This window comes from Telmatherina bonti (genome assembly GCF_933228915.1).
Source record: "Telmatherina bonti genome assembly, chromosome: 3".
NCBI lineage: Eukaryota > Metazoa > Chordata > Actinopteri > Atheriniformes > Telmatherinidae > Telmatherina > Telmatherina bonti.
In genome coordinates this window covers 29,356,576-29,384,204 of record NC_136621.1, presented here as the reverse complement: position 1 = coordinate 29,384,204, position 27,629 = coordinate 29,356,576, and the positions used below count along the sequence as shown (strand labels likewise).

Sequence of the window (27,629 nt, the reverse complement as noted above, 5' to 3'; positions counted from 1 at the left end):
AAAGGAACTTGGAAACAATGTTTAAAAAAAAAACATTAGAGATGTCATTTCCTGTAAACCAAAGAAGAAAAAAAACAAAAAACAGGACCCTTGTAAATCAAGTTTTAAAAAGGGAGGACTTAAAAGAAGAATACTGGAAAAAAAGACGTAACAAAGATCGAAACAGGACATGGTTCCTTTACTTCACAAATGTTTCTCATCAACCTGCAGGAACTTAACAGCCTCTTAAGGAGTTACCTGTAAACATGACTCGTAGTGTGAGCGGTGTTATCAGTAGTTTATTGTATGTTAAATCCAACACATTCAGAATGTAAAGGAAAAACTTGAATAAAAAAGAAATCTAAACTAAGGGGGGGGGGAGGACAAATAAATTCTCCACCTGCAACAGTTTTGTACTAGCAACAAGTTAAAGGGTAAACACAATAAAATTAAGATGGCAGCCAGCTGTTTACCACATCTGCTAAAGCCAAGAAGGAACTTCTGCTTCCACCCAGAAAGGATTGGAAAGATTTGTAATGGAGGATCCACTAATTTAAAATTTACATCACATGAAAATGAATTTATTTTCCTGTGACGATCCGTTACAGCTTGGAAGGGAAAAGTCTTAGAAATAGCTCATAGAAAAACCAATTATCTGACTGCAAGTTTCATTTTACTCACACAAACAAAAGCCCAAGGTTGGTCTGAAAGCATGATGGCTCTTCTTCACCACTCAGACAAAAAAAATCAATGACTGCAGTCAAGTGTCCATTTTAAATAATTACCTGACAAATACTGAGGTTGAGGCTCTCAGTGAGAGAAAAACACACTCAGACTAAGAGCAGTAATTTTTCTATAACATAAGGTCAAAACCCAATCTGTAAGGTAAAGCAGCCAAGGAACCCACCTTAAACATGTTGTCTACATTTCATTGTTTTAATTATGCACAAGAGTAAACATTTTTAGCTGAGATTTGGTTTGCTGCCAGATGAGAAATTTAGAAAGGCTTTGTTTTGACCAACAGATTGTCCTAGAAATATTGGAATTAGTGCAATACCACCAGACAAGGAAGACCTTGGTATATTTGTCAAGAAAAATGCTACATCATTTTCACTTCCCATTTTCAGTGCAAGATAACAAATCATAGCAATAACATCTGCCATGTTATCCTTTCAAGCTGAGACCAAAGCCCTTCTCTCCCTTCCTAACAGTACAAAAACAAAAGGATACTTGTGAACCAGACAGGAACCAACTACTTTGGCATCCACAGAATATAAACTTGCCTTGAATGGAGGGAAAAAAAAAAAAAAAAAAAAAAAAAAAAAAAAAAAAAAAAAAAAAAAGGGGGGGGGGGGGGAATAAAGCATAGCGAACAATTACCATATGAAAATACAAATGCAGTGACAATAGAAAAGTGAGCAATTTTTTTTTTAACTTGACTGTTAGGCTGCAGCTGTGGCCCGCCAACCCAGAGATTATAAAATTGTTCACGACAAACATCGACAACATTGAGTCGATGGATGAACCCAAATGTTGCCACAAGGTGCGGAAAACCTCGGGCTGAAGGACAAACAGTTTGTGAATTTCACAGACTAGCTGTTTCAAAACCTTCGCTCAATGAAATCATGGTCATGCAGAACCATGAGCAGATAAACTAAGGACCATGCTTTCACTGTTACCATCTTTAATGTACCATTTTTTTTTTCCATTGGTTTTTTTTTTTTTTTTCTTCCCCCCCCAGAGACGGATGGGGAAAGTTCTTTAGATGCACCTCTAATAATCTTTGTCAAACAGAACTTGAGGCACCTATTGTCTCTACAAAACCCAGAAAAGACAATTACAACAAAATAAAAGTACAAAACTCACAGCAGATCATCTTAGGTAGTAAAACAGTATGGAAAAATTAAATATGCACCTGAAAAACATAAATCTTATGAATACTGTGAGTATAATTTTTTTAAAGTCTGCTTTTAGCAGAATATAGTTCAAAATAAGCAGCTCTGTATACCAGGAGGCAATGAGCCCCGAACCGCTTTACGCTTCAGTAAGACTGGAAAAGGTGAAATAGAAGGCACCATCATGCTTTTATCAAGTCAAGAAAATCTAATTATGCACAGAAAAGCAAACCGTACAGTAAATTAGGATTTTTGCTGTACATTTATTCGGTTACTCTGCACTCGAGACAGGAAGGGAGGGAAGGTTTCGTTCATCCCAATTTCGCAGTCAAGCTGGCAGAAAAAAGCAAAAACAAAACCTTGAATCAGGAAAAAGAAAAGAGAAAAGAGTGAGCCACCATCATTACCACTAATGCTCCTTCTCTGTCCCACACTTATTTGGTGAAAGTCCAGGATTTTAACTTTTATTTAATTTACAAATGAAAAATAGAATGTAGAGTTGCTTGTCCTCATGTCCATCCAACAGTATTTCAAGCGTAGTTTTGGGTCAAAAGGTGTGATAAGTACATTGGTCACAGCAGTCAGGCTGTGAAAGAGGCCTGACCCAGTAAGTCGGTTCACTTTGAGACCAAAGAAGTCTCTCCAGCTGTGTTCCGAGTATGGATGTCAATGGAACATGACAAAGTACCCATTAGTGCACATTGATGAGTGCATTATGCAATTTTGAAGCAGTGTTCTCTTAAAAGGGAAAAGTAAACAGCAAGCCTTTCCTCTGGAACTGCACAAATGTTGCATCTCACAATTGAACAGTAACAGGCAGAAAACTACAATATAAAATGTGCAAAAGAGGAATTTTCTGAAGCAACGCCCCTGTTAAGTCAAAGCATATAATCTCTTTTCAAAATAATCGACTGTGGTATTGTAGTTTGAAGTCTTATCAGTCCCTCGTAATGTGGCAGATTACTCCCGGATGGTTTGCCTTTTATCGTGGATTTACAAATTACAGTTTGTGAATTCTTGAGAAACCCGACAAGGATGCTCAGCTCACAACTAATAGGCGAAATTTTTGTTTGCTTATCTTGTTTTGTCTATTTCACAAACAACTTGTTGACAGGCTGTCACATTCCAAAGCAAGAAGAGGGAACACCAAAAACAAAAAGATAAAAACAAAAAGAAAACAAATATATACTTTATACATGAAGATTTCTTTTCCTTAGCAGGAACGGTTGAAGATGAAGAACACAATACTACTTCCACTCAGCAGGTGGTGCTCTTCTCAGCGCCGCTGGTTTGTGAAGCGGCCGTCTCCTTGGCCACCAGAGCCTCTTCCGGAGCCCATGCCAGGTTTAGGGGCCATGCCACCTCGAGATGGCGGTCCCCTTCCATCCCGCTCACGCATCATTCCACCTCCCATGACGCCTCGTGAACCTCCAGGACCCCGATCGTTGCGCCTCATGTCTCGGCGTTCATCACCACCTCGGGTCTCTCGTTCACGCACTGCCCTTGTCTTCTTCTCCTCCACATTCAGGCGCACCTCACCTCGAAACATGATGGGCTGCAGGAAGAACAGTACGGTCACTGCTTAGTAACTTACAAGTCATTTACTTGGTAGCTCACAAAAGTTTATTGAGCTTTATGTAAACCCTACCAGTGAAAGGATATTAGCTCTGATGGTGAAAACAACTGGGGATGGAAAAATATTTGAGCGAGTAACAAAAAAAAAAAAAAAAAGATGGGATTGATGGAACTGGGTGAATGGTGTTTTAAGATAAAAATTAAGATTTCATTTAAAGATTCTCAACTTTTTCCAAATGAACTGACGAATGAGTTTGTTCATCAAGGCCTTAAAGCACCATAAACTGTATTGTATTTTATTTACATTTTGGGTTATGGGTGATCTCTGCAGAACTGATGTTACAGTCATGTTAGTGATATGATGCAGAACCAGTTGCTGTAATGACATTTTTCATTACATGCTATGGCATAGTACAGTATGACTCAAGTGAAAAATACACATTACCATTTCGCCAGGAGTCTCTACTGACACTACGCACAAACATCAATGCTTCCTTTTTCCACTCAATCATCTCCAGTCTGGCATAAATGTTAAAGCATAAATCACTTTGTGCACACAAATCTAATTTTATTTGCATGACTAATGAAAACATGCCCATGTTTAGTATGAGAGTTGATCTTTCATATCACCGCTGACCAGAGTAGAGCTCAGACTTAATCCCAAATGATATTCAAAGCATTTTCAAGCAAAAGTCTGCTGCAGACTCTTTCACTCCGATAACTTTTCTATACTCTTCACTTCTAAGATTATTTTGATGAAAAGGCATCTGCATAAAAAAGCCAGTTTAATGCCGGGCGGTTACTGTGCGATTTTGAGGGGATTTCACAATGATTTTGCTGTCGCAGACCACGCTGCGTCATCGTGGAAACATTGTAGCGTCGGAATGTCCGGTCGGGAGGTCGTAAGCCGTACAGTGTGAGAACACTCACGAGGAAGGATTAATTGCTACTACATTCTAACGATGATGCTGCGACCTCCCGATCAAACTTCTGGCATGTCAGAAAGTTTCGCCGTCGCTCGTACAGTGTGAGTGGTGTTATGTCACGATTCTACGTTTGCACCTGCACAGAAGACACTGGTGGAGCTTTAAACAATGGTGGGCAACCCCAACTTCAGACGTGTGCGGTGGACACAGCTGCTAGAAGAGAGATTAGTAGAGCTATGGAGAGAACACAAGGTTTTCTTTTTTTATTTTGTTTCAGCGCACAAGACAGCGCACACAACTGCAACAACTTGCTGCCCTCTCGCCATCTTGTTGTCAGGCATGCTGTGGTTGTCATAGGTACTAGGAACCTTTTTGTTTTTTTGTTGTTCACACTCGAGCACGTTGTGCCGTCACATGCCGACTGACGCCGACAAGTAGTCGTGGTTGTCAATAATCGTGGCTGACAGCAGTCGTACAGTATGAGTACACATGTCGTAGGGTCAAATAGAGTACGAGGGACAAACCCGGTCGTGCAGTGGGAGCATTTCCCCAACAGTCAGATTTCTAAAATCGCACAGTGTCCGCTCAGCATAACAGCAAAGTTGTATGTTCTTTTCTCTGTTGCTGCAGCTTCACATGAAGCATGAAGAAGAGAAAAGAGAGAAAGACAAGTCTTAATGCAGAATGCCCTGTTTCATCACCTTGAAGTGCTTTTGACTGACATTAGGCTGCATCTCCAATAATGTTGGGTAGTGCTGCGACTATGAGTTGATACTGACATACAAATGTGTTCATGCAGGACTTTCACCAGTCTAAATAAATGTTACTTGGGTAATTTGCAGTACTGAGTAACTTCCCGTATCAAGGCTAGGAGTTGACTTCACAAAAATTCATGGAAATTTTTACATTAATGAGGGATAACCCTCATTATGGGTGATTTAGAGCTTGAATCATGGTGCAAGAGAACTTTGCTACGCTGCCTCTAACAGGCAGTCAAGGGTCACAATATTAATATAAATGACATGTCAATCTGTTTTCTACTCAGTTGCAAAATTTGAGTTTGGTGATGGGAAGCTCAGAGAAATATGTCCACAAATAAAATATATCACTTCCTGTGATATATTTTCATGAGGTGTACTTTCTCTGATGTAGCACAAGATTTTGGATGATGAAAACTGAATTTCGCAGGCAGACACAATAGGTGGTGTTGATGAAACAATTTCTCCCCCAAACATGCACTAACCATTAAAATATTAAGTGTTGTGGCTTCAGTTGGGGCATATGAAACAAAAAAAAATGAATGGTAGCATTTCAATAGGCCTTTACACTGCCTTTGATGCTTGGGCCTAATTAAATAAATAAATTTTTAAAAAAAAGAAATTCACCAAACCACCACCAAATGAATGAAAGTGGGTAATGAAATGTTGATACATGCCCCTTCTACCTTGGCCCCCAGGATTCTTTGAACAGGATCAGAGTCATCGAAGACCACAAATCCAAAGTTCGGCAGCTTTCCACCAACCCCCTTGGTGTTGATTCGCAGTTCTACCACATTTCCATATGCTGCAATGAGAAAGAGAGAAAAAGAAAAAAACAAAGTCTGTGACAACATAAAGGCTTTATTTTAAATCATTCTTTAAAAACAAAACAAAATAAGGAAGGCAGAAATAACATGGATGATTTGGATTAATCCTTCAAAAAGACCTACTCATGAAGAACTCTTTGAGCTCATTCTCATCAATGTCATGTGGGAGGTTGCCAACAAATAGCTGGTGGCTGTCAGGGTACCGGACAATCCTCCTGCTGTCCATGTCACCAGATTCAACATCTCTGCCACCTGCAGGTCAAATCAATTGTACAGATCAGCAGCACATCATCAGTATCACTGACTACAGTATAATCGTTTCTAGGAATAAAGAAATGTGATCTAAAAACAGTCATATATACCTTTGTTAACAAAACTCAAGTGTGGTTTCCCCGTTTGTGACTCTGTAGGTGCAACACCATCTAATTGTGACAGAAACATGCAGATAGTGAAAACACACCCAATAAAAGCCTGGTGGAACCTTAATTTCTCCCCAAAAACTTAATTTGTGTGGAAAGCATTACCAGGTCTGGGACCACGCTGAGTGAAGGTCGGTCTATCACGTGCACGCTGGTCTCTGGGGCGAAGAGGTGTTGCTTGTGTCTCCGGCTTAGCTTCAACTCTGGGCTGTATAAAAAAAATGTTGAGTGAAAATTTATATCACAGCTTCATATATGATCAGGCAAAGTCAAAGTTGCTTTACAGCTGTCCCAACACTAGTCCTTGAGCGCCGCAGTCCTGCTGGTTTTGCAAGTTTCACCACTCCAACATACTTGGTACAAATTAAATAGCTCTCCTCAATAGCCTCTTGTCAAATGCTGTCTAAACAGGCTGACTCAATCTGATTCAGGTGTATTGTGTCAGGAAACATGCAGAACCTCCAGGACAGATGCCCTAAAGGGTCAATTTGGGACACTCTTTGTTGACATACTTTGCATTTAATGGTTCACTTACTTCTAATTTAATTTCTGTGGCTAATTTGCATTTAAAAAATGAATGGCAAAAGAGAAATAACTCAAGTCATATATTGGTCAAAGATGTACAACTGACTGATTTTAACACTGTTCCAGATTATCTGGGCTTTTCTCAGTTGGTCAGGTCTGGGGCTGGGAGATATGACCAAAATCTCATATCACGATATAGCTCATTCTATATCCCCATAACGATATAAAATTGTGTAATTTTGTGTCAGTCATCAGTTATGTGTAAGATGTGCTTGGCAACCGCAGCAGTGATCTCTTTCCATCTGGGGGAACTAAGGCCGTATGATGTTTCACGGGTAGATACCTGTTGCAGCGTATGCGTCTGGAGTTTATTACGAATGTTTTTGCCATCACTTGACACTGCTTCTAAGGCTTTTGCTCGTTGACTATGCTTTATTCTTTATCCTGATTCTTGCGCAGGTGATACAATTGAGTTAGTTGTGTCAATCCGTTGTTGGGACTGTGAGCTCGTCGTTGTCGGTGCCACATTGGGAGGAAAGAAAATAATTAAAATCAAATCATCAAAGTCATTTACCTGTGAGCTTGGCGCTTTAACAACATGTGGTGACATTCCAGAGGAAGTGACTGATCCAGTAGGAGGCAGGTTTTTACTGGTCACCAAAGCCCAGGAGAAAGTCTGTTAGGAATGCAGAAATGCATTGTTACGGCAACACTGACTACACTTAGTCACCAGACTTGTCAAACTTTGTCATTCTTTAAATGTAGAATAGGAACATACTAAACAGAGCACGGTTTTACGAGGGTCATATTTACATTTCAGATTTAGTAAACTTAAGACAAATGTGGCCATGTGAACTCAAAATTACTGGAAAGTGAATTATCTGTCAGGCACATCAACCCACCTTGGGCGTCTCCTGTGTATTCGGTGGAGACTCAACAGGTGCTGGTGATGGTGCCTTCTCCTCCATTTCTTCCATAACTTTCTCATCTTCTTCGAGCTTCATCTCCTCTGCTTTGGGCTCTGGTTCAGGCTCTGTCTCCGGCTCTGTGGCTGGCTCCTCCATGGCCTCTTCAACACCATTGCTGCAGAGCAAAAATCTGAAGTGTTATTTCTACACAGTTCAAAAAGGTCAAACCCACTACATTAAATTAAAACCATATTCATACTGTCGGCTCACTTAACAGTTTGACAGCATTTGCTAAACAGAGCCAATATCAGTAGAACAATGTTCATGTATTTCTTAAATGTAAAACTGATAGCTGGATTCTTCAGAGGTACATTAAGAAACCTCAAAATGTGAGAACCACATTGACATCACAGACAGCTACTTTTGTAAACCTTAAAAATCAGTTGCTGTGAAATAATTCAATTAAACCAGTGAATTAAGTGACTAGCACTGTTTCATCACAATCTAATAAGTAAGATCTGTTTTTTTTCTTCTTTGACAATTTTTTCTTTTTAAATGGAGGCAGCATACAATCAGCAGTACCACCAATGTCTGTCTGTAAAAGGTGGAAGTGCTTAGATAATCTATTTTCTTTTAGTTGAAAGCAGAGTTTTCATCAGGCACTGTCTAGTTATGTTCACAAGAATGCACATGTCTTCTGCTCGTACATTGGGTTAAACTACCAGCTTAACATGCTTCACTGATAATTAAACTACTAATTCACAGAGATAAAAGTAATTTACACAATAGCAAACCCTGTTTTAACATCTATTAAAAAGAGACATGAATATATTTATCATGAATAAATTCTTACATCATATTTTGGTGATACAATATCTAACGGAAGGGACCGCAACTAGAATACTTTCATATACTAACATATTTTCATCTGAAATAATGTTATCCAAGTAAAATAGATGTTATGTTAGTGACCATGAAACAGACAAATGCAGAGGTATCCAAAGTCAGTCCTCAGGGGTCACATTTCTATAGGTTTTCAGTGTATCAATGCCCCAACACACCTGACTCAAATTAAATGGACCCATCAGCCTATGAAGTTCTACAAAAGTAATCATTAATTTAAATCAAGTGTGTTGGAACAGGGAGACATAGAAAAACAAAAGAATGTGGGGCTTGAGGACCGGAGCTGGTCCAGGACACCCCTGGACTAAGGCACGATAGTCTCCAACTATCAATGAAATACATTGCATCTGGTGTTGTTCATTTACCAAGTGTTTTGCTACGTTTTGGCAGATTAACCATGACATATCCTGTTCATATCCTAAAATTTTCTTTTCTTGTTTAGGGTTGTGATGAATTTTGCATACGTGACAGGGTGAGGTTCATAGTAGGTGGTACTGTTGGGGCTTTCCTGAAGTGGCTCAGGAGACGGCTGCCTCTCCTCAGGCTCCTCTTCAACTTCCTCCTCTGATTCTAGATAAAAGGAAGCAAATGAATGAGCACTCCCACTTTAAAAATAGGAGAACACATAGTTAAAAAGTTACAAGAAAAAAAAATTGCATTTGGCATCGTACCTTCATCAAGCTCAGCCTCAGAGTCTCCAAAGACCTCATCTTCATAACAGAAGATGTCATTGTGGACATAGAACTTGTTTGCCACCGAACCCTTGGGAACATATGAAACAAACAACTTACAACTATTTTAATTACCCCAGGATGATGCACTTATAAAGGAGTACTTTCATTTTGGGTTCTTGTCCAGGTTAACATTTACCCTTGTCAAACCAAGTTTTGAAGAAAAGTGATTCTGTTACAACCTGGAGTTATAGTACTGCTTTTTTTTTTTTTTTTTTTTAAATAAAAATATTTTCTTGTAGATCCATATGTGGCAAGTATGCCGTGAATCTTGATAATATTACTCATACTCCCAAAAATTTATACCTGTGTACCGGCCTAAAAACTCAAATACTAACCTCTGGAGCAAGCACAAATGTCTGCATGAATTTCCTCATTGGCTGACCATTGTTCGACAGTTCACCAAGGACTTGCACAACCACTCCATCACTCAGCGTGGCATGAGCATCAACATGCCTAATCTTTGTGTGGCATTCACTGAACTGGAGTGACATGACCTTCTTGTGGATTTCCTAAGACATAAGGTAAAAACCATGAAGAAAGATGGGACAAATGCAGAGAAAAGATCAAACTTTGTTGGAGTTCAAAATAAAATTGGGATTTCAATCAATGATCATGTCAGTTTTTTTATCCCAATAATTTCACACAATCTGTGAACACGATTCTTGATTTTATCTCTATTCTTTATTTCATCTCAAAATACAATTCTGGCATATCATCCTGATTTTCAAACCTGAGGAACATCAATGATGTTAGCCAATGAATGGTTTTACTTTTAGATGCATAAATCTGCTTAGGAATTTTTTTCCCCCATTTTAAATGTATAGAAATAAAAAAAAAACGATTAATAAAAAAAAGCTTGCTTGTGAATCATATCAATACTGTTTACTTTTGAGCTAATTATTTGGTTGAATAAAAACATATTTCTCACTTTTGAATTACATAACATCTTAGTTAAAAAGCGTTTTCAAAGTGAATCATCAATGATTGGACCATAATACCTACCGCCTGGCCATAAACTGCTTCCGCCACCTTCCCACTTGGGTCAAGTCCTCCATGAACAAAGGATGAATTCCTCCCATAGAACCTGGTGGCGTAAAAGTATTAACACCTAGATATACTATCCATCCCATTATGACCTCATATTGCTGTAGTTACCTGTGCAGAAAATCTGGTGCTTTGTTTAGAAGTGTGTAATACTGCCTCACAAACTCCCGCCCTACAAGCAGGGGACTTGGCTTCTCCATCACCATTTCTTTGGTAAACAATATTAAGTGCTGAAACAGAGAGAAGTAACATGATTTAATATGCACAGACAAACACACATTTAGCAAGCCAGGGGTTTATTACTGTGGGTTAAGGAACTTGCTGCAAAGCTGAAGTACATGGTTATTAGTCCTAGATGGAAACTTTTAATAATAACTGCTTGATATGGAAGAAACTTTCTCAAGATTACATCAGAGTAATGCAGCATTATTTACTATTTATTTATTTACATTATTTTCATATCATTTTCAGGAATTCCTTATCAGCACAAAGATTAATGTGCCTCATCTAAGCAATGCCAATGTGTCTGACTGGCAAGTACAGGAAGTACAATTTCAGGTATTCAGAATATTGCCTTTCAAGAGAACAATTGTTCATTTGTCTGCACTAACTTCCTTATAACTGACCAATATCAATTTGGTTTCAAAACATAACTGATTAACTAGTAATTTTAGGACAAATTTTGTGACGCAAACAGAAATTTCAAATGTATTTCTATTTTGTTGATTTTCTTGAAAACTTATAATGGTGGGAGTATAAAATCCACTGCTAAAAAAAATGTGTTATAGTTACACATTTTAACAGATGTTAGCAGAAAATATCAACCTTACAATATTTATCAAATGTAAACGGATATTAACATTTTAGTATACACGTATATATTAAAGTCCCCTGATAAAAGAATCTTTTAATTATAATTTATATTATTTCTATTTAGGTACTTGTAGGAGTAGCAGTGATACTAGCAGTAGCACTATGAAGTCTGACAAACCACAAATTCGACCAAGATTAAATGATATATTGACAATGTAAACAGCTGTCAAAAATACAAAATACTAAAAATGTCAAAACATTTACAAAAAATTATTTTATGTCATCATAATCTCATCAGCAATAGAAATCGTTTTGACAATGGCTAACAAACAGGCCAACACTCAAACTGCGCCATCACAATCATCCAATGAGACAAAGAGAAACTGGTTGTGTTGATGAAAAGGGGAAGCTACTGGCGCAGACGTTCAAGTTCATGAATGAAGAAAATTACTTACTACAACACAACCCTTCTTTATAAATCAATATATCAAATACCATGTCTCGCACACATCTACGCAACCCTTTGTAGATGAACTGCCTGCTCAAAGAGGCCTTTAATATCAGTGCTAATAATATTTTATCATCTTTCACATTTGTCGCATGTTCAGTCGATGGGATGTGACGGTTTAATTATTTTCTTCGTCTGCTCAACATTTAGAAATTTCAAGTACACGGTGTTCCCACAATAGCAGCTACCGCGATGCTATCTACATGGTAAAAACACGGAACCGAGATTTTCCCATATGCCGGCCTCTTTGCTGTCACCTGAAATGGCTAACGCTAACTCGCAGACAGAGAAGCAAGCTTGCGACAGTGCTACTTGAGCTAGCTAGCTAGCTGGAGCGCTGGCTAACTTGTGGCGTCGTCATATTTCCTCTAAAGGTGGTTACATTAATAGTTTTACAATGCGTTTTACCTCAGCAAACATTCGTCCGTATTCAAACGTCAAGTAAAGTGGGTGACTGAGAAAATGTTACTTTAATCTACATTCCTCAAAGTCCACTTAGATACAGATTGTGAGCAGTGAAATCCATCAAGGCGACATGACATTAAACCAGGTGATGGCCATTGTAGCGAGCTAATAGCATAAGTTCACCGTCTATTTAATTTCACGATTATAGTTCCTCATCCATATGTGCAGCTCTAAACAAAGCTTTTCCATACTTGAAAACGCATGGAAACACCATTACCCCCAAACTTACACTGTATCGCACCCCTGTCAATGAAACGAGTTTGGTGTTATCCTAGCCTCTGGACAACAAAGAAAGGTAGGGTTGACTAAATCGACTTTAAACTTAATAAAACATCTTTCTGTACGCGTCTAATGCACGTCACTTGAACGGAAGGAAAATAATAAGCTGGAAAGTTTGAATGACAATTGTTTACGGCCGAGCAGTTGTAGTTTAGACAAGAAAATGCAGCTAACGTTGAGCTAGCTAATGTTAGCATTTCGGTAGGCTTATAGCTAACTTGGCTCAAAGGATGGCTAACTTACCTTATGAAGGAGCTATCTATGTAGACAGAATTAAATGAAATAATATTGTAGAAATAACCGGCAGTAAACTACTCTGAGCTACAAGTATCTCAGATGAAATAACAAGCTTCCCGTCCTCCACGAACCACCAGTACGTGATCTCTGCTGTACCAGAGATTGAACATTTAAAGTGATAGGTTCGATTTGCTTTTTTTTTTTTTTTTTTTTTTTTTTTACCCCTGCAATCTGGGGCAGGGAGCCCCCATTGTACCGATTCAACCAATAGGCTGCTTACACTAAGCGGCATAGAGCATGACGTCAGGTCAATAACCACATCTACTGCTGCTTTAACTTTGTAATGTTGAAAGCCAAAAACCATTTGAAATGCAGCAATGCTGTATTTCTAGCATTTAATTTATTTAGTTTGTCATTTGGCTTCCATTACTTTTTCTTGAAGAAAATTCCAGCTTGTTAAAACCCATTTGGTCAACAGTTTTTATAGACAGTTGCCTGGCTTTACTGGTCTGCTTTTGTTAACATATTGCCCCGATTTTCTTGGAATCTTGGCCTTTCATTTCATAATGCATATAGTGACTGTCCATTTTACTCATGATATATTTGAGTCATGAAGAGATCAACTTTCTGTGAAAAAGATTCCTGAAACGTTTGATTTTTTTAATATTGAAAATCTTAATAAGAAAAATCAACATTTCAGCAAATGCCCTTAAACACCATCAGTTTCTCACACAAAAGCATCAAGGAAATTAACTTTGCAGATTTGTGAGTAATACTCCATAATTAGCGGTTCATTTGAAGACGGCATTAGATTAAAGTGTTTTAATTTATTTTTCATTTTCTGTGATGAGCACCCTGCTTCATTTTGATAAAAGCAACTTATTCAAATCTGATCTCAACAACATGCTTGTGGAGGAATAGCATGATGTGAATAAAGGAAATGTTTAAGCAACTTGCAATATGGCCTTCAGTCAGTGGTAACCAGCCTCCATTACTTATCTTGACTATTAACAGTGAAACCTCCAGTTTGCAGGTTGGCAGTAATAGTCAATACAGAAAGAAATACTTGCTGATCCGACTAGGAAAAGTCATGAAACACATTTTTAAAAGCGTTTAGACTTAAACAATTCACAGTCAGCCATATTAACATAAAGCACTTCCCTAACTAGGATTGGTCAACTAACAAAGATAACTCCAAGAGCATATAGTGTTAATACTATAATGTAGCATAGACTAAGGGTAATGTCTGGCCAATTAAATGTGTCTTCCAGATTGATTAACATTCATTAATCCAACAACATTAGAATAATTAACAATGATTCCGAATACCAGCCAAGAGATGAAATCTCACCAGCGTGTCCTGGATCTTACCCTCTGTTTATATACAGTCTATGGTCTTACCTGGGGCCTTCTTCCAGAAAACCTCACCAGGGAGGCATCCAGGAGGCATCGTGACCAGATGCTCTAGCCACTTCATCTGGTGCGTATCGATGAGGAGGAACAGCAGCTCTGAACACCTCCCAGATGACTGAGCTTCTCACCTTATTTCTAAGGGAGAGCCCCGCCACCCTGCTGAGGATACTAATTTCAGGCACTTGTATTTACTGCCTCATTCTATTGGTCATTACCAAGTAGCAGCCGCCTGTGGTTAAAAGTGAAGTCTATGCGGAAATGCAAAAAACTGGAGTTCCCTCTTCATCCACAAGGGGCTGGCTGCAAAACAGAGCAAATCCCCATAGACTCCCATGTTAAAAAGGTCAACTTCACAACAGAAATGAACATGTTTGCAGCCTGGTTCAAAAAGTCATTTTAGGTTTAATAGGTCAGGTTTACCTTCATGACAACTGTGGGGGGAGTGAATTTTTTCTAACTTGCCCATTTAAAAGTAATTTAATCACAAAATTTGGCATAATTAGGGGTGTGTCCTTTTGATTGACAGGTACTCGATCTCTCGCTTCAAGTTAGAAGAACACAGAACAACTGCGGTTTTTAGCTGGTTAACAATGTGATTTAGCTTTACCCCCTTACTTCCATTAGCTGGTTAGCTCCTGTTATCTCCAGGTTAGCTTGGTAAGCTCTTAGCTACAGGCAGTTCGGAGTTTGCTCAATGTCAATCATCCACCATGATGCTCACAGCCCCCCTCTCCACTCTAGCTCTTTGCCCATATTTGTATTTTCCAGGCAAGATGACACACATGCCCCTGCCAAGATGGCGATGGTAGGAACCACCCACCAAGCTTCAGTTAAGCTCTTTAGAAACCTATGGGTGATGTCATGGAGGCTCTGTCCATCTTTTTATATACAGTCTATTGTCATTACCCACAGCTTATGACTATAGGTGTGGGTAGGAGTGCAGATCAACCAGTACATTGAGAGCTTTGTCTTTTTGCTAAACTCAGTCTGTAAACATACTTTTTCTTCATACTATCATATATGACTTATTGTGTAGAAGTGTGGGGCAACACTTATAAGACAACAACAAATTTGGTCTTCCTTCTTTAAAAAAAAGGTAACTAAAATTGTTAATAAAGAACCAACAAACTCTTTGTTCATCAAACAAAAAATATTGAAATTTGGAAGACGTGGTCAGTTTCAAAATTGTTCTATTGGTACTTATTTACTTATTTAGTCCAATAGGGACTTTTATTTTTTTCAAAAAATACCTTTTGGATTACAGGGTACAGGGGGACTGTACCAGAAAAGAAATTAGAAATTTGACATATGGACTTCAGATTTACAAAGTCCATGATTATAATTTCACCTGATTTATAATTAAAAATACAGTTTGAATCAATGTTGTCATGCGTTTTTCTTTTAGAGTGGTTGGTTTTTAATCATGAAATGTTTGCAGTTTAGAAATCATTCATTTTCTTAACCACTTGGGTCACAGGGAAACTGGAGCTTACACCAGCTATTATCGGACGAAAGGCAGGGTACAACCAGGTCGAAAGTTCATCACAGGGCCAACACAGAAAGACTAACAACTATTTACACTCACACTCACTCCTAAAGACAATTTAGAGTAACCAATTAACCTAACATGCTTGTCGTTGGATGGTGGCAGGAAGCCAGAGAGAAAAAAGCCCATGAAAACAAACGAGAACATGCAAAGTCCACACAGAAAGGCCACAGTTTGAACCTCCCTCCAGTGACCTTCTTGCTCTGAGGTCACAGTGTTAACCACTATGCCACCATGCAGCCTAGTTTTGAAATCAGTCTCATTTTATGTATTAATAAGTATATTCTTACTTATAGTCTATAACAAATAACACAAAAGCATCCGTCTGCAACATTTTGACAATGTTCATATGTTTTGCATATGCTGGGTGGACCAAATTCACTTAAGTTCTTTTTCACTGCAAGCATCTGTTAAACATTTATAGTCTATGGATACAATACATTTTTACAAATAGTGTGCAAACATTTCACAGTAAAAAGTCAAACTGCACATGTTTAGAAAGTGTTCTTTACTATATGTGAAATACATCAAGGTTTCCAGTAACTGGGGACATTAAAACCCTTCCATGTTGAAGTTCCGGTTCAGATGAAAAGTGCAGTCCCATAGTCATCAAGCTCCACCTGACTCCTCCAAAACAAGTGCCCTGTTGCCATGACAACCATATATCCAAACATACAAAAGTTATGTAACTTTATAATCTTTAAAAAAAAAAAGAAAAAAAGTTATATCTTAAAACACACACACACATTTAAGAATTAATGGACACTTTAATGGAGCTCCAAAGAACTTTAGAAAAACTTTTCAAATAAAACAATACTACTGAATTCCGATAATCTAAATCAACAACAAAAATCACACCAGTATTATTTTTTGCAGACTGGAAATGCAAACTTCTCTAGAGTTTATTAACATTTCAGTGAGGAGCATGAGGTCAGTTTAATTTTGTAAAAGACTTTTGAAGGAGGTATTTTCCATCCTTGGTTACGACGCCATGACTTTTAGTGTAACCTGAGTCCCGAAATGAGAAGGAGAATTTTGGGAGAACAGTTCGAGAACAAGATGGCTGTTCTGGGGCAAGAAAATATTTTTTGTTTTTTACTTAATATCGACATTTTTATGTGGACGTCTTTCTAATGCAGATATCTAACAGCACACGCGACACATACGACATTTTTTATAACTGAAGATATAGTTTTTATTTCAGACGGAATTTAAGCTCGCCTGAGGAAAGTTTTCAATCGGTTTGTTGTTGAAGGCGACACTAAAAGCTCATGGCGATGAGGAGCTGGATGCTGTAACTGGACGAACTATTGTGTGAATTTTACACACACCATAACGCCTAAACGAGCAGTTTAGTTGTTGATTTGACACATTTTTCGTAAGCTTTTAGGTGTATTCAAAAGTTCTGCAACCGAGTTGGCAACTTTAAAACGAAACGCTGGCGATGCTCCAGCTGTTTTAACTTTAATCCACTTTTTTTTTTTTTTTTTTGTAACAGTGACGATTTTAGATGCTTTGCTATCTGTAAAAAGTTAAGTTGACCATGAGTTCATCTCGAGTCAGACCCCAGCAGCTACCGCAGAAGCAGAATGGCAGGTCACCCCACAAAGTTGACTCCAGTGAGGGGATAGAGATGGAGAACATCCATCATCAAGACCTGGGTCTTGGAGGAGTCGCGGGGACTCCGTCTCCTCCGTCTAGACAGGCATGGAGCCGGGATAATCCGGGTTTTGAACCAGAGGAAGAGATCATGGAAGCAGACTGGCCTCAAGCGAGTCCCGGGAGGAGGTCAGTGTCCACGGCCTCCAGCAGCAGCTGCAGCAGCGGCCTCGGCAGCTTCAACCGCGGGGAAAGCAGCACTCAGATCCCTCAAGGAGGACTGTATCCGAGCCCCTCTCTGAATGCCCAGCAGCAAGACAGACATGGGCATCCCAGCTGTATGAAACAGATCCTCCAAAAAATCAGAAGTAAGCCATCTATCTATCTATCTATCTATCTATCTATCTATCTATCTATCTATCTATCTATCTATCTATCTATCTATCTATCTATCTATCTATCTTAGTTACAGAGGTGATATATATTTTTGACGGTATTTTTTTGCACTTCTTTAATCAATTATAAAACATCAAACTTATACCCAGCAAATGTATACACACACACACACACACACACACACACACACACACACACACATTTGATATGGAGAACTGATACGAGATTTCTCTGTGCTGTAGTTACATATTTGGGGACACTGAAGTCTTGAACACAGTACATTTTACTGAAATAACTGTCTCTCTTCATGTGCATGTTCTGTCCATATTTTGATGTCCTCTTAAACTATTGTTTTCTTCGCAGTACTGTGGGGCACAGAGCTGATGGAGGATAGTGACAGCAGCCGAGAAAGGTACCTCAGGAATGTAATGAGAGAAATGCTCACTTATATTGCATTCCTCCTCACCATTTGCATCTGTAAGTATACATCCCTAAACCTGTCAGAATTATGATTTGTTTTTCTGACTTTAAAATTTGGGGCATGTAATATTGATCAGTTGCTTGCTTGAGCATTGAGAGGTAATCTGGAAAATAATAAGATTTGTCTTGGATTGAACATTTTTATTTGTGAATATTGGGGTAAATGTAAAAATTTATGAATTAATTAACTATTGTAATTCGTGTTTTTACACTGCAAATTGTATTTTTTATATTAAACTGAAGTATAAGTTTGCTGTTGAGTTGTAAAGTAGAAAGTTAATAATTGACATAATTACATGATAATGTCAGGATGCCTTGACATGAAAACCTTTTGAATTTGAAGTGTCAGGATGTTGTGACATTATTTGCTATCAGTTAAATAGATAAATGCATATGTGTTTTATATTATGCATGAAAGTATACAATATTATGTAATTCCATATCAAGAATCTGCACTAGTTATGGACAAACAAATTAACAGTCACTATGGCATTTAGACATGTGATGTAAATACAGCATTAGTTGGGTGGAATTTAGATGGTTTAATGAACATAAAGTTAATTCTAATGTGCCAAATTGTTGAGTTTAACTGAATTAAATGTCACATAATTTTATTATGTCACAGAAAGCTTTTTAAAAAAATGATCACTCTACTAGCAGCAGGAACATTACTTTCCATACTCAGTGTCAGTAGTTTAAGCTAAATGAGTTTGGCAATGAAAGATCTAGTCTTCTGTGTTTGTTAGGGGGCTTAAATTCTCACAAATTAAATTTGAGGACCATATTTTGTCATGGCTCAAAGGATTAAACCTTGTGGGATTAGAAAAGTAATGGTAAAGTTTCTCCTGTTTCTTCCTCTGCAGCAGTGAAAATGGCATACTGTGGTTTAGGGTGGATCAGGAAATGATTTTCTGGCAGGCATGATTAGGGCACATTTTGCCAAGCAGCCCTTGACTATTTAGACATTTTCCTCTCCTGTGCAAGCTACTGTAAAAGACAGAGAGAATAGTAACACATTGATTTAATAAAACTCCATTTAATCAGATTTTGAGTTTCGATTTTGTGCTCATCAGTGGTTATAAAACAGCCTTTGTATTTTTGCACATAAAGTGTTTTTAGCCAGCATCTTATAAGTAATGATTAAACAACAAGGAACCATGCATTACACGGTTATAATGCACGACATGGAGGAACACCACTCGCAGATCGGGCATTATAACCGTGTAACGCACAGATCTGAGCTTTTTAATCCACTTATACCATGATCCTACGCATTAAACATTTTATAGCAAATGTTTATTTATTTTTTACAAAACTTGCTAAATATGCTAAAGTATAGGCACTATTTTATGTTGGCCTTGGTGCACTTTTTATGCTAAATAACCGTTGTCAAGCTACAGCGTTTTTCTTTCATTCACCTGTTAAAAGCCAGCTGGTCTGAATCAATTGATTAATATGTTGCTATGGTGATGCCCATGAGAGAGGGAAAGTACAGTGAACTTGCCAAACCACATGTGCATATATACAAAAATAAGGCACGCAAGTTATGATTCTTACTGACCATTGAATAACTGTTGTAATATTGATTTCTGCCTACTGTCTGTAATCTGTGTATTTTTGATGCACTCTGCAGTGACCTATGGGATGGTGAGCGCCAACATGTACTATTACACCAAAGTCATGTCTCAGCTTTTCCTTGACACACCACTGTCCGCTGGGGATCCCACTACATTCAGGAGCCTCTCCACAATGGAGGATTTCTGGAAGGTAAGCTGCAAAATTTACATAATCAGCAAAGAATAATATCTTTTAGTTTCCAAATGTTTTGCAACATGAAAGAGGAAGGCAAATAAACACATTCCTGCCAATTTACATATTTTACTCCATGTGCATGGCCGATGAATATATGGTTCACATTACATTAAGATTAAAACAGAGAAAAAGCAGGGCATATATTTATTATGAAACTATTCTGTTCTGTGACATTCATAGATGCCAAATAGACACTACTCTTTAGAAAAAAACCCCAGCTGATTCACCCTTTTCTAAGCTTGTGCTTGTGCCCTTATAATTTTTTTTAAAATAAGATTTATGTGGTTAAAATGAATCCTTTTCACAGTAATTACATTTAAAGCTGTTTGTTATGTCTCAGTGCTTCTGTGGTATAATCTTCACTGCATTACGCTTTCAGTTCACACAAGGGCCCTTCCTCAGTGGGATGTACTGGGAGGTGTGGTACAACAATAAGAGCTTGCCAGAGAATCAGAGTCTTATCTACTATGAGAACCTCCTCCTTGGGGTGCCACGGCTTCGGCAGGTGAAGGTCCGTAACGAGTCCTGCTTTGTCCATGAGGACCTGAGGGATGAGGTGCAGGACTGCTACAACATATATACCCCAAGCAATGAAGACAAAGCCTCCTTCGGCCCCAACAATGGAACGGCGTATGTCCATGCATCTTAATAAATTGGATTAAACATGGAAATCAGTTAAAGGTCAGAGGTCTTTATCCTGAATCTTTTCTTCTTGATGTCTGACAGGTGGGTGTACACCCCAGAGAGTGAAATGAATGGGAGCAGTTACTGGGGGCTAGTGTCTAAGTATGGAGGTGGAGGGTACTACCAGGACTTGTCTCGAACCAAAGAGGAGTCAGCCATCCAGGTGGAGTTTCTCAAAGACCACCTGTGGCTGGACAGGGGCACTAGAGCAGTCTTTCTTGACTTCTCTGTCTACAACGGCAACATAAACCTTTTCTGTATTTCCAGGTAAGAGTCATTAGTCTCATACCCATTTACAGAATTACTCGAGGCATCTATAAACACTCATTTTGATCATTGATAAGACACGTCCTCCTTATTATGAACCATATTGTTGATTTAGTCATTTTATTTCTATTATGTCTACACAAAATGACAGCATCAGCTTGAAGTTACTTTTGTTTGAGTTTCAATATTCAATGGACTGTGACATGTTTGTCAGGTTGCTGGTGGAGTTCCCTGCTACCGGTGGTGTTCTCACCTCTTGGCAATTCCAAACAGTGCGTCTGATAAGATACGTGTCCAGCTGGGACTATTTTGTGGGTGTGTGTGAAGTGACATTCTGCCTGTTCATCCTCTACTACGTCGTGGAGGAGGTGTTAGAAATCCACATTCACCGACTCCATTACTTCAAGAGTCTGTGGAACTGCCTGGACGTTCTCATTGTCGTGGTATGTAGGAAAGATGATTTGTGTGATTATATCTTTTAAATCAAAGTAAATTTTATTCTAAACAAACATTTAATGCCTTTTGCTTTTTTCCCAGCTGAGTGTTGTTGCAATTATCATGAACATAACCCGAACAGCCATGGCAAGAAACCTGCTCAAAGGCCTGTTGGAGAACCACACCGCACATCCCAGCTTTGAGCGTTTGGCCAGCCTACAAGTCCAGTTTAACAACATGGCTGCAGTGATAGTTTTTTTTGCATGGGTAAAGGTATGAATCGTTCACCTTTGGTTTCAGATCATATCCTGAGCAGATACTTATATATCTAGATACTTATATATATCTCACTTCCACCAGCTTTTTAAATTCATCAACTTTAACAAGACAATGAGTCAGCTGTCCAGCACCATGTCTCGCTGTGCCAAGGACCTTGTGGGTTTTGCCATCATGTTCTTCATTATCTTTCTGGCTTATGCTCAGCTGGCCTACCTGGTATTTGGAACTCAAGTCAACGATTTCAGCACTTTCCAAGCTAGCGTGTAAGAGCAATCACTATAGCAACTACTCTGACAAATGGCCTTTTCTGTTGTTTCTTTAAAAGTTTAATGTTGTTTTTTTTGTGTGTGTGTGTGTGTGTTTATGTGTGTGTGTGTGTGTGTAGATTTACCCAGTTCCGCATTATTCTGGGAGATTTTAATTTCTCAGAGATTGAGGAGGCAAATCCAGTACTTGGTCCTCTTTACTTTACAACTTTTGTCTTCTTCATTTTCTTTATACTGATGGTGAGTTTGGGATTCACACAGTGTGTCTGTTTTTGTTACTAAAATGCCCTTATTTAACAAGGTACTATGTTTTCACTCCTTCTCTACAGAACATGTTCCTGGCGATCATCAACGACACATACTCTGAGGTGAAGGCTGACATGTCCCAGCAGAGGTCTGACATGGAAATGACAGACCTCATTAAGAAGGTATTAAGAAAGCCACCAAATTTCAGATTTAGACTTTTTGGAGGTTTCTCCAAAAGGGCATTTAGCCTCTTCTTGATAGGACCTATTTTTCTGTCTCTTGTCCCAATATAACATACCAAATAAATAAATGAGGTATGTTTTCACAAGTGCAAGGTGCACAATGATGGACTCAAAAGAAAGCTGAGATGTGTGATTTTACTACAGAAGTGTCAGAATCAATAATATTAATAGACTAGATTTATGTCGTGCTTTTTAAGGCACCTGAAGTGCTTTACATTGAATCCATTATTTATTCACTCCTCATTCATACGTGGTGATGGCAAGCTACAGGTGTGGCCACAGCTGACATGGGGGCACACTGATGGAAATGCGGCAGCCGTTGCATGCCAACGGCTTCTCTGACCCCAACTAAAACATTCATTCACAAGACAAAGAGGGTGTGTCTTATCCAGCAACATAACGACAGATTGACTGGAAGAGCAGGATTCAAACCAGCTACCTTTCAGCCACTGGACAACCTGCTCTAAGCCACTGTTATGTGCTACTCTGTCAGAGTAAATTGTTCTGGAACATCTGAGTAGTTATTGCCTCTTTAGAAAAAAAACCAACACATTACTTTCAAAGAAAATCAGAGGATGGCAGGTCATGTAGGAAGTCATGAAGTCATGTTTGATGAGTGACTGTGGAAATGTAGAAGCTAAAAAAGTAACCTGAGCAGTTTTTCTTTTGTGTTTTAAAGAGGTGTTACGCAGATAAATACCCGAGGTACCCTTCAGTTTATTGACACTACTAATAGTCAGGAGATTTGTGGAATATTTCCCAAATTCACCTCAGAAGCACCACGAAGATCCAGAAAGAAATTAACCCCAAGATAGAATATCATAGGAGGAGTGAATACTTAACTATAAAACTCCCTCGTTTTCATGGAAGCAAGCAGGACCATCATGATTCCTTTTAAACACAGGTAAAGCAATAGGATGACACATTAAGCGGAATGAAACATTTGACCTCAAAATGATACAAGACCTCCTTAATGTCTTCGTGATTTCTTTTTGTTTTTCTTTTTCCAAGTCAATAAAAAAAGTTAAGGAAGGAGGAGACCTTCAACAGATATCAGTTTTAGCTGCAGAAGGTTCTGGTTTAAAAACAGGCCCCCATAATGACAAATCTCTCGTGTTCCCAGTCTGTGTGCCCTAAAGCTGTTTATTAAGGCTTAGAAGTGACTTGGAGTGTTTTTCCTATCTCCTTCCCTCAGGGTTGTAACAAAGCTTTGATGAAGCTGAGACTAAAGAAGACAGCAGTGGACGACATCTCTGACAGTTTGCGGCAAGCAGGAGGGAAACTGAATTTTGATGAACTCCGTCAGGATCTAAAAGGGTGACTGAAACCTGAACTCATGCCTAAAGTTATTGCCTCATTTTTAATGCCGATTCTTTGTTTGTGTCTGTGTTTGTTTAATATCTCGTTAATATGGCCAGTCTTCATGTATTGCATTTCTTTGTCTACTCAGAAAGGGACACACGGATGCAGAAATTCAGGCCATCTTTGCTAAATATGATCAAGATGGCGAACCCGAGCTAACAGAGCATGAACACCAGCAAATGAGGGATGATTTGGAGAAAGAGAGAGTGAGTCACGAGTCCATCGGCTTGTTTAATATGTTGAACAAAAGTCAGGATGTGGAAGCCATGACACCTTCAGACACTCAGTGTGTTTCTGCTCATATGCTAGGAGGACTTGGATCTGGAGCGCAATTCGCTGACTCGACCCAGCAGTGGGCGGAGCTTCCCTCGCACCCAGGATGACTCAGAGGAGGACGACGATGAAGACAGCGGACACAGCTCTCGTCGTCGTGGCAGCAGTTCAGGGGGTGTCTCCTATGAAGAATTTCAAGTGTATGAAGCTTTCACACCTAATGCCAAATATAATCAATAACGGTCGGTCAGTTAATGATAATTGCCTAAATCATAATGCAGAACATTCCCAGGACATGACGCAGAGGTTTATCAGATAAACCTTTCTTCTAAACTCAATCAATAGCAAAAATATGTGATCTTGATGTATTGATAAAGTAGATGGTTATAATCTGACGTAATCAGAAAATCACATCACATTTCACCTGCTTAAATTGATGTATGCCGGAATGACAGAAAACGATGTTTCTGTGAAAATCAAAGAACAAAAACATAAAACATTTAAGGAAGTGATTAATTACTGATCACTCTTTTTACAGATTTATTTTCAGTAAAAAGACTGAAAAGTAAAAAAACTGAAAGAAAATGTCTGTTCTTTTTCTTTGAAATGTAACTACAAAACTAGATCTTTATACATTTCCATTTATTTGCTGTTTAAATAGAAAAAAATATCAACATAATTTACGTTTATAGATCTCTTAAATGAGATAAGTTACAAGTTTTTAAGGCACAGAGTAGACTGGAGTAGCACGCCATATTTAACACGATAGTAATCCTTATTATCATTTGTCTGGCAGGCTTGTGAGACGTGTGGACAGGATGGAGCACTCTATCGGCAGCATTGTTTCCAAGATAGATGCTGTGATTGTGAAACTTGAAGGAATGGAGAGAGCTAAACTTAAAAGAAGAGATGTGCTGGGCAGGCTGCTTGATGGAGTTATGGAGGTGAGATGGAGTGGATGTGCACACACACAGCCACCCACATACATACACTACCTACTACTAAGTATTAATCACTAGATCAGTGCTCAAACAGTACACAGTAAGTAGCTGGTGCTCAAAGTGGAACATTTAAGATTTAAGATTTAAGATTGGAAAAAAGCTGTGATTTATTGGATGTTATACTCATCGGTCAACTCATACAAAATAACTATTGTTTTATGGACTTGTAAACTGGAAAATGATAAGTTCATGGCATTAGCTTTTTAAGAAATAGGCCAGCATTGTATAATAAATGTCCTGCTCTGAATTGGGGAAAAAAATCTGCTTTCTTTCTTAAATTTCTTACATAAAGACGTTTTTGCTGTTATAACAGGATTTTAGAAAGCTTGTCCCCTCAGACAGAAGATGTATGGATGTTACATTCTCCAGACATACGTCACCTCCAATAGATAATATAATAATAATAATACATGTTACATGTTGCTGATTATTACTCTGCAATGCATCTGTAAAGTTACTTTCTGTTACTATAGGCTCTTTCAGCACAGACACACCCACACACATGCACTGAGTAAAAGCTGCTACATTTAGTGCATATAAAGTGTTTGCAGCCGCAGGTGACCCATATTATACTGGTGCAACTTGTTAACTTAGGTTGTTATGTTCATAGAGATATTGTACACTTAATATGTTTGTTTTTCAGGATGAGCGTTTGGGACGGGACACAGACGTTCACAGAGAGCAGATGGAAAGGCTTGTGAGGGAGGAACTGGAGCGCTGGGAGTCTGATGATATGGTCTCACAGGTCAGCCACCCTCAGCCGGCCACTCCTGTCGGCCTACGGCCTCGACCTCCCTCCTCCCTGTCCACAGAGGGCCTCGAAATGAGTACCAATGGTAGCGCCCATGTGTAAGGATTTGGCATGCTAAAAAAAAAAATACTCCACTCTGGAAAGAAACTATTGGAAAAATTCCCGGCAGCAGCACAAGAAACTTCAGATGTGGGACAGTTTTTGCAAAAAAAAAAAAAAAGGTCCATGAAAAGAAAAGTACAAGACTTTCTGAAGATGTTTAAATTACTTGACATTTAATGCACTGAGAGGGAGCTAAGTCCAAATCTGACTGTTCTTTCATTTGTCCATTCAAAAGTGATTACTTTAATAAAACAATGAAAGCAGAACAATTAGGTTTGTAGAAAAACAGTTTTACATTCGTTAAATCCATTCATCACAGTATGAGACGCCTGTTGCATGTTCAGAGTTGCTCAGTTCACTGCATGACTTTTATCTTACATGAGAAGAATGCTCACCTGCTTTTGATCAGTGCATCTAAACAAAGGACATTTTTTATGAATGTTAATTTTGTTGATCATTTCTGCATTATTTAACAAACAGTAGGTACAAGCATGACACGTTCTGTCATATTTACTCATCTTCTGTACACCAATTAAGCTTCACATTAACTAGCTTATGAGTTTATGATACATATTGTAACTTGAAACAAACTTCGATTTGGAGTGCATCTGGTATTCATGGGAAACCCATGCATTTCTTTTTCTTTTTTTTTTTTTCCTTGTACCATTTTTTTGTTACAATCTAATTATCAATATGTTGCACTAAATAAAGTGTTATTAAAATTTGTAATGTTTTTTTCTTTCTTTATCAACGGGCTCAAGGTTAACTTTCCATACACAAACTGGACGTGTAAGCAATTTTCCTAAAATGCATTTGGAAGAATTTGAGGTTTTTGTGACCATCCACCTCTTGATTTCTTCTAATGCTACATTTTCAAGCTCATAAGAGGTATATTTTATTCATTTATTGTTATTTTTAAATGTACAAAGCCATTATTAAAGTAGCTACTCCCAACGTTTCCTCCCTTCCTGACAGATTTCTTTAGTTATTCACCTTAATTTGCTTTGAAAGCCTCTGAAATAACTTTGCAGGAAGAAAAGCTAAAGTCATAAGTTCCTGACCTTTTACCTGCTCAGTTGGTGACAAAATAAGACAATTACAGCTTACATCTGTTCAAAGAAGTCAACTTAAAGCAATTCTGCAAAAACACTTGAGAATCTGAATCATAACTTTGGTGTTGCTTTAACTTGAGTTTGTTTTAGTAAACATGTAATATGAATGATTCAAATAAATTTAAATGGTTAGTAATAAGTCATTTTTTATCTGGTCTCATGTTAGACTAAAATTAGTACACTGAAAATTGCATTTTATTTTACAATTACAGTTATAATATTAAACTAAATAATTATATGGGCTAAAAAAATGTTTTAATACTGACACCAAAAACACCCCTGGTATCGGGTCTTTGACATGACGTTCATCTGTGCGTCCTGGCTCGTGCATGTTAACAATAATGAGTAGGAAATAAAAGATAAAGCCGTCCGAGATCAAGGTTATGTTGGACATGTTTATAATTGCTGTGGGGAAAAAAATCTGCATTGGTATAAATGTATTGAACATTTCTAAGGAAACTAAAATGTATTTTACATGGTTCTAACATTCTACACGAACAAATGATTTAGGTCTGATATACATGGACAAAGTCACTGTATGAGCAACAGTAAAAATAACCTGTGGAAG

General features: G+C 38.3%; 2 protein-coding genes across 3 annotated transcripts; one reads left to right on the top strand and one right to left on the bottom strand.

The window, feature by feature from the left end:
• Positions 1-1,308: 1,308 nt before the first annotated feature.
• On the bottom strand, positions 1,309-12,940 carry g3bp2a (G3BP stress granule assembly factor 2a). The gene is made up of 13 exons (XM_079264518.1): positions 12,802-12,940; positions 10,605-10,723; positions 10,452-10,533; positions 9,785-9,958; positions 9,387-9,477; positions 9,180-9,285; positions 7,807-7,987; positions 7,479-7,580; positions 6,485-6,587; positions 6,323-6,382; positions 6,084-6,212; positions 5,820-5,938; positions 1,309-3,429 (listed from the first exon to the last, which is right to left on the bottom strand). The coding sequence occupies exons 2-13, from the start codon at positions 10,697-10,699 to the stop codon at positions 3,151-3,153; spliced, it is 1,521 nt and encodes a 506-aa protein (XP_079120644.1). The 5' UTR covers positions 10,700-10,723; positions 12,802-12,940; the 3' UTR covers positions 1,309-3,150.
• A 3,861-nt stretch (positions 12,941-16,801) lies between these two features.
• On the top strand, positions 16,802-26,565 carry pkd2 (polycystic kidney disease 2). 2 transcript variants are annotated; one of them, XM_079264516.1, is made up of 15 exons: positions 16,802-17,721; positions 18,113-18,226; positions 19,863-19,996; positions 20,421-20,671; positions 20,768-20,992; positions 21,207-21,435; positions 21,530-21,700; positions 21,788-21,969; positions 22,092-22,212; positions 22,302-22,400; positions 23,656-23,777; positions 23,911-24,028; positions 24,135-24,295; positions 24,892-25,039; positions 25,740-26,565. In XM_079264516.1, the coding sequence occupies exons 1-15, from the start codon at positions 17,298-17,300 to the stop codon at positions 25,947-25,949; spliced, it is 2,709 nt and encodes a 902-aa protein (XP_079120642.1). In that variant the 5' UTR covers positions 16,802-17,297; the 3' UTR covers positions 25,950-26,565. The 2 variants fall into 2 exon arrangements, with proteins under 2 accessions (XP_079120642.1, XP_079120641.1); XM_079264515.1 differs by having other exon boundaries at positions 24,132-24,295.
• Positions 26,566-27,629: the final 1,064 nt, after the last annotated feature.

What these genes read in the sequence shown, in the direction of transcription:
- g3bp2a (XM_079264518.1), bottom strand. Translation starts at nt 10,699, where the DNA reads ATGGTGATGGAGAAGCCAAGTCCCCTGCTTGTAGGGCGGGAGTTTGTG. An exon ending in TGAGGCTGAGCTTGATGAAG is followed by an intron (nt 9,286 to 9,386) that starts GTACGATGCCAA and finishes CCTTTTATCTAG; the next exon opens with AATCAGAGGAGGAAGTTGAA. An exon ending in GCTCAAAGAGTTCTTCATGA is followed by an intron (nt 5,939 to 6,083) that starts GTAGGTCTTTTT and finishes TTCTCATTGCAG; the next exon opens with CATATGGAAATGTGGTAGAA.
- pkd2 (XM_079264515.1), top strand. Translation starts at nt 17,298, where the DNA reads ATGAGTTCATCTCGAGTCAGACCCCAGCAGCTACCGCAGAAGCAGAAT. An exon ending in TTTTTTTTGCATGGGTAAAG is followed by an intron (nt 21,701 to 21,787) that starts GTATGAATCGTT and finishes CACTTCCACCAG; the next exon opens with CTTTTTAAATTCATCAACTT. An exon ending in TCATTTTCTTTATACTGATG is followed by an intron (nt 22,213 to 22,301) that starts GTGAGTTTGGGA and finishes CCTTCTCTACAG; the next exon opens with AACATGTTCCTGGCGATCAT.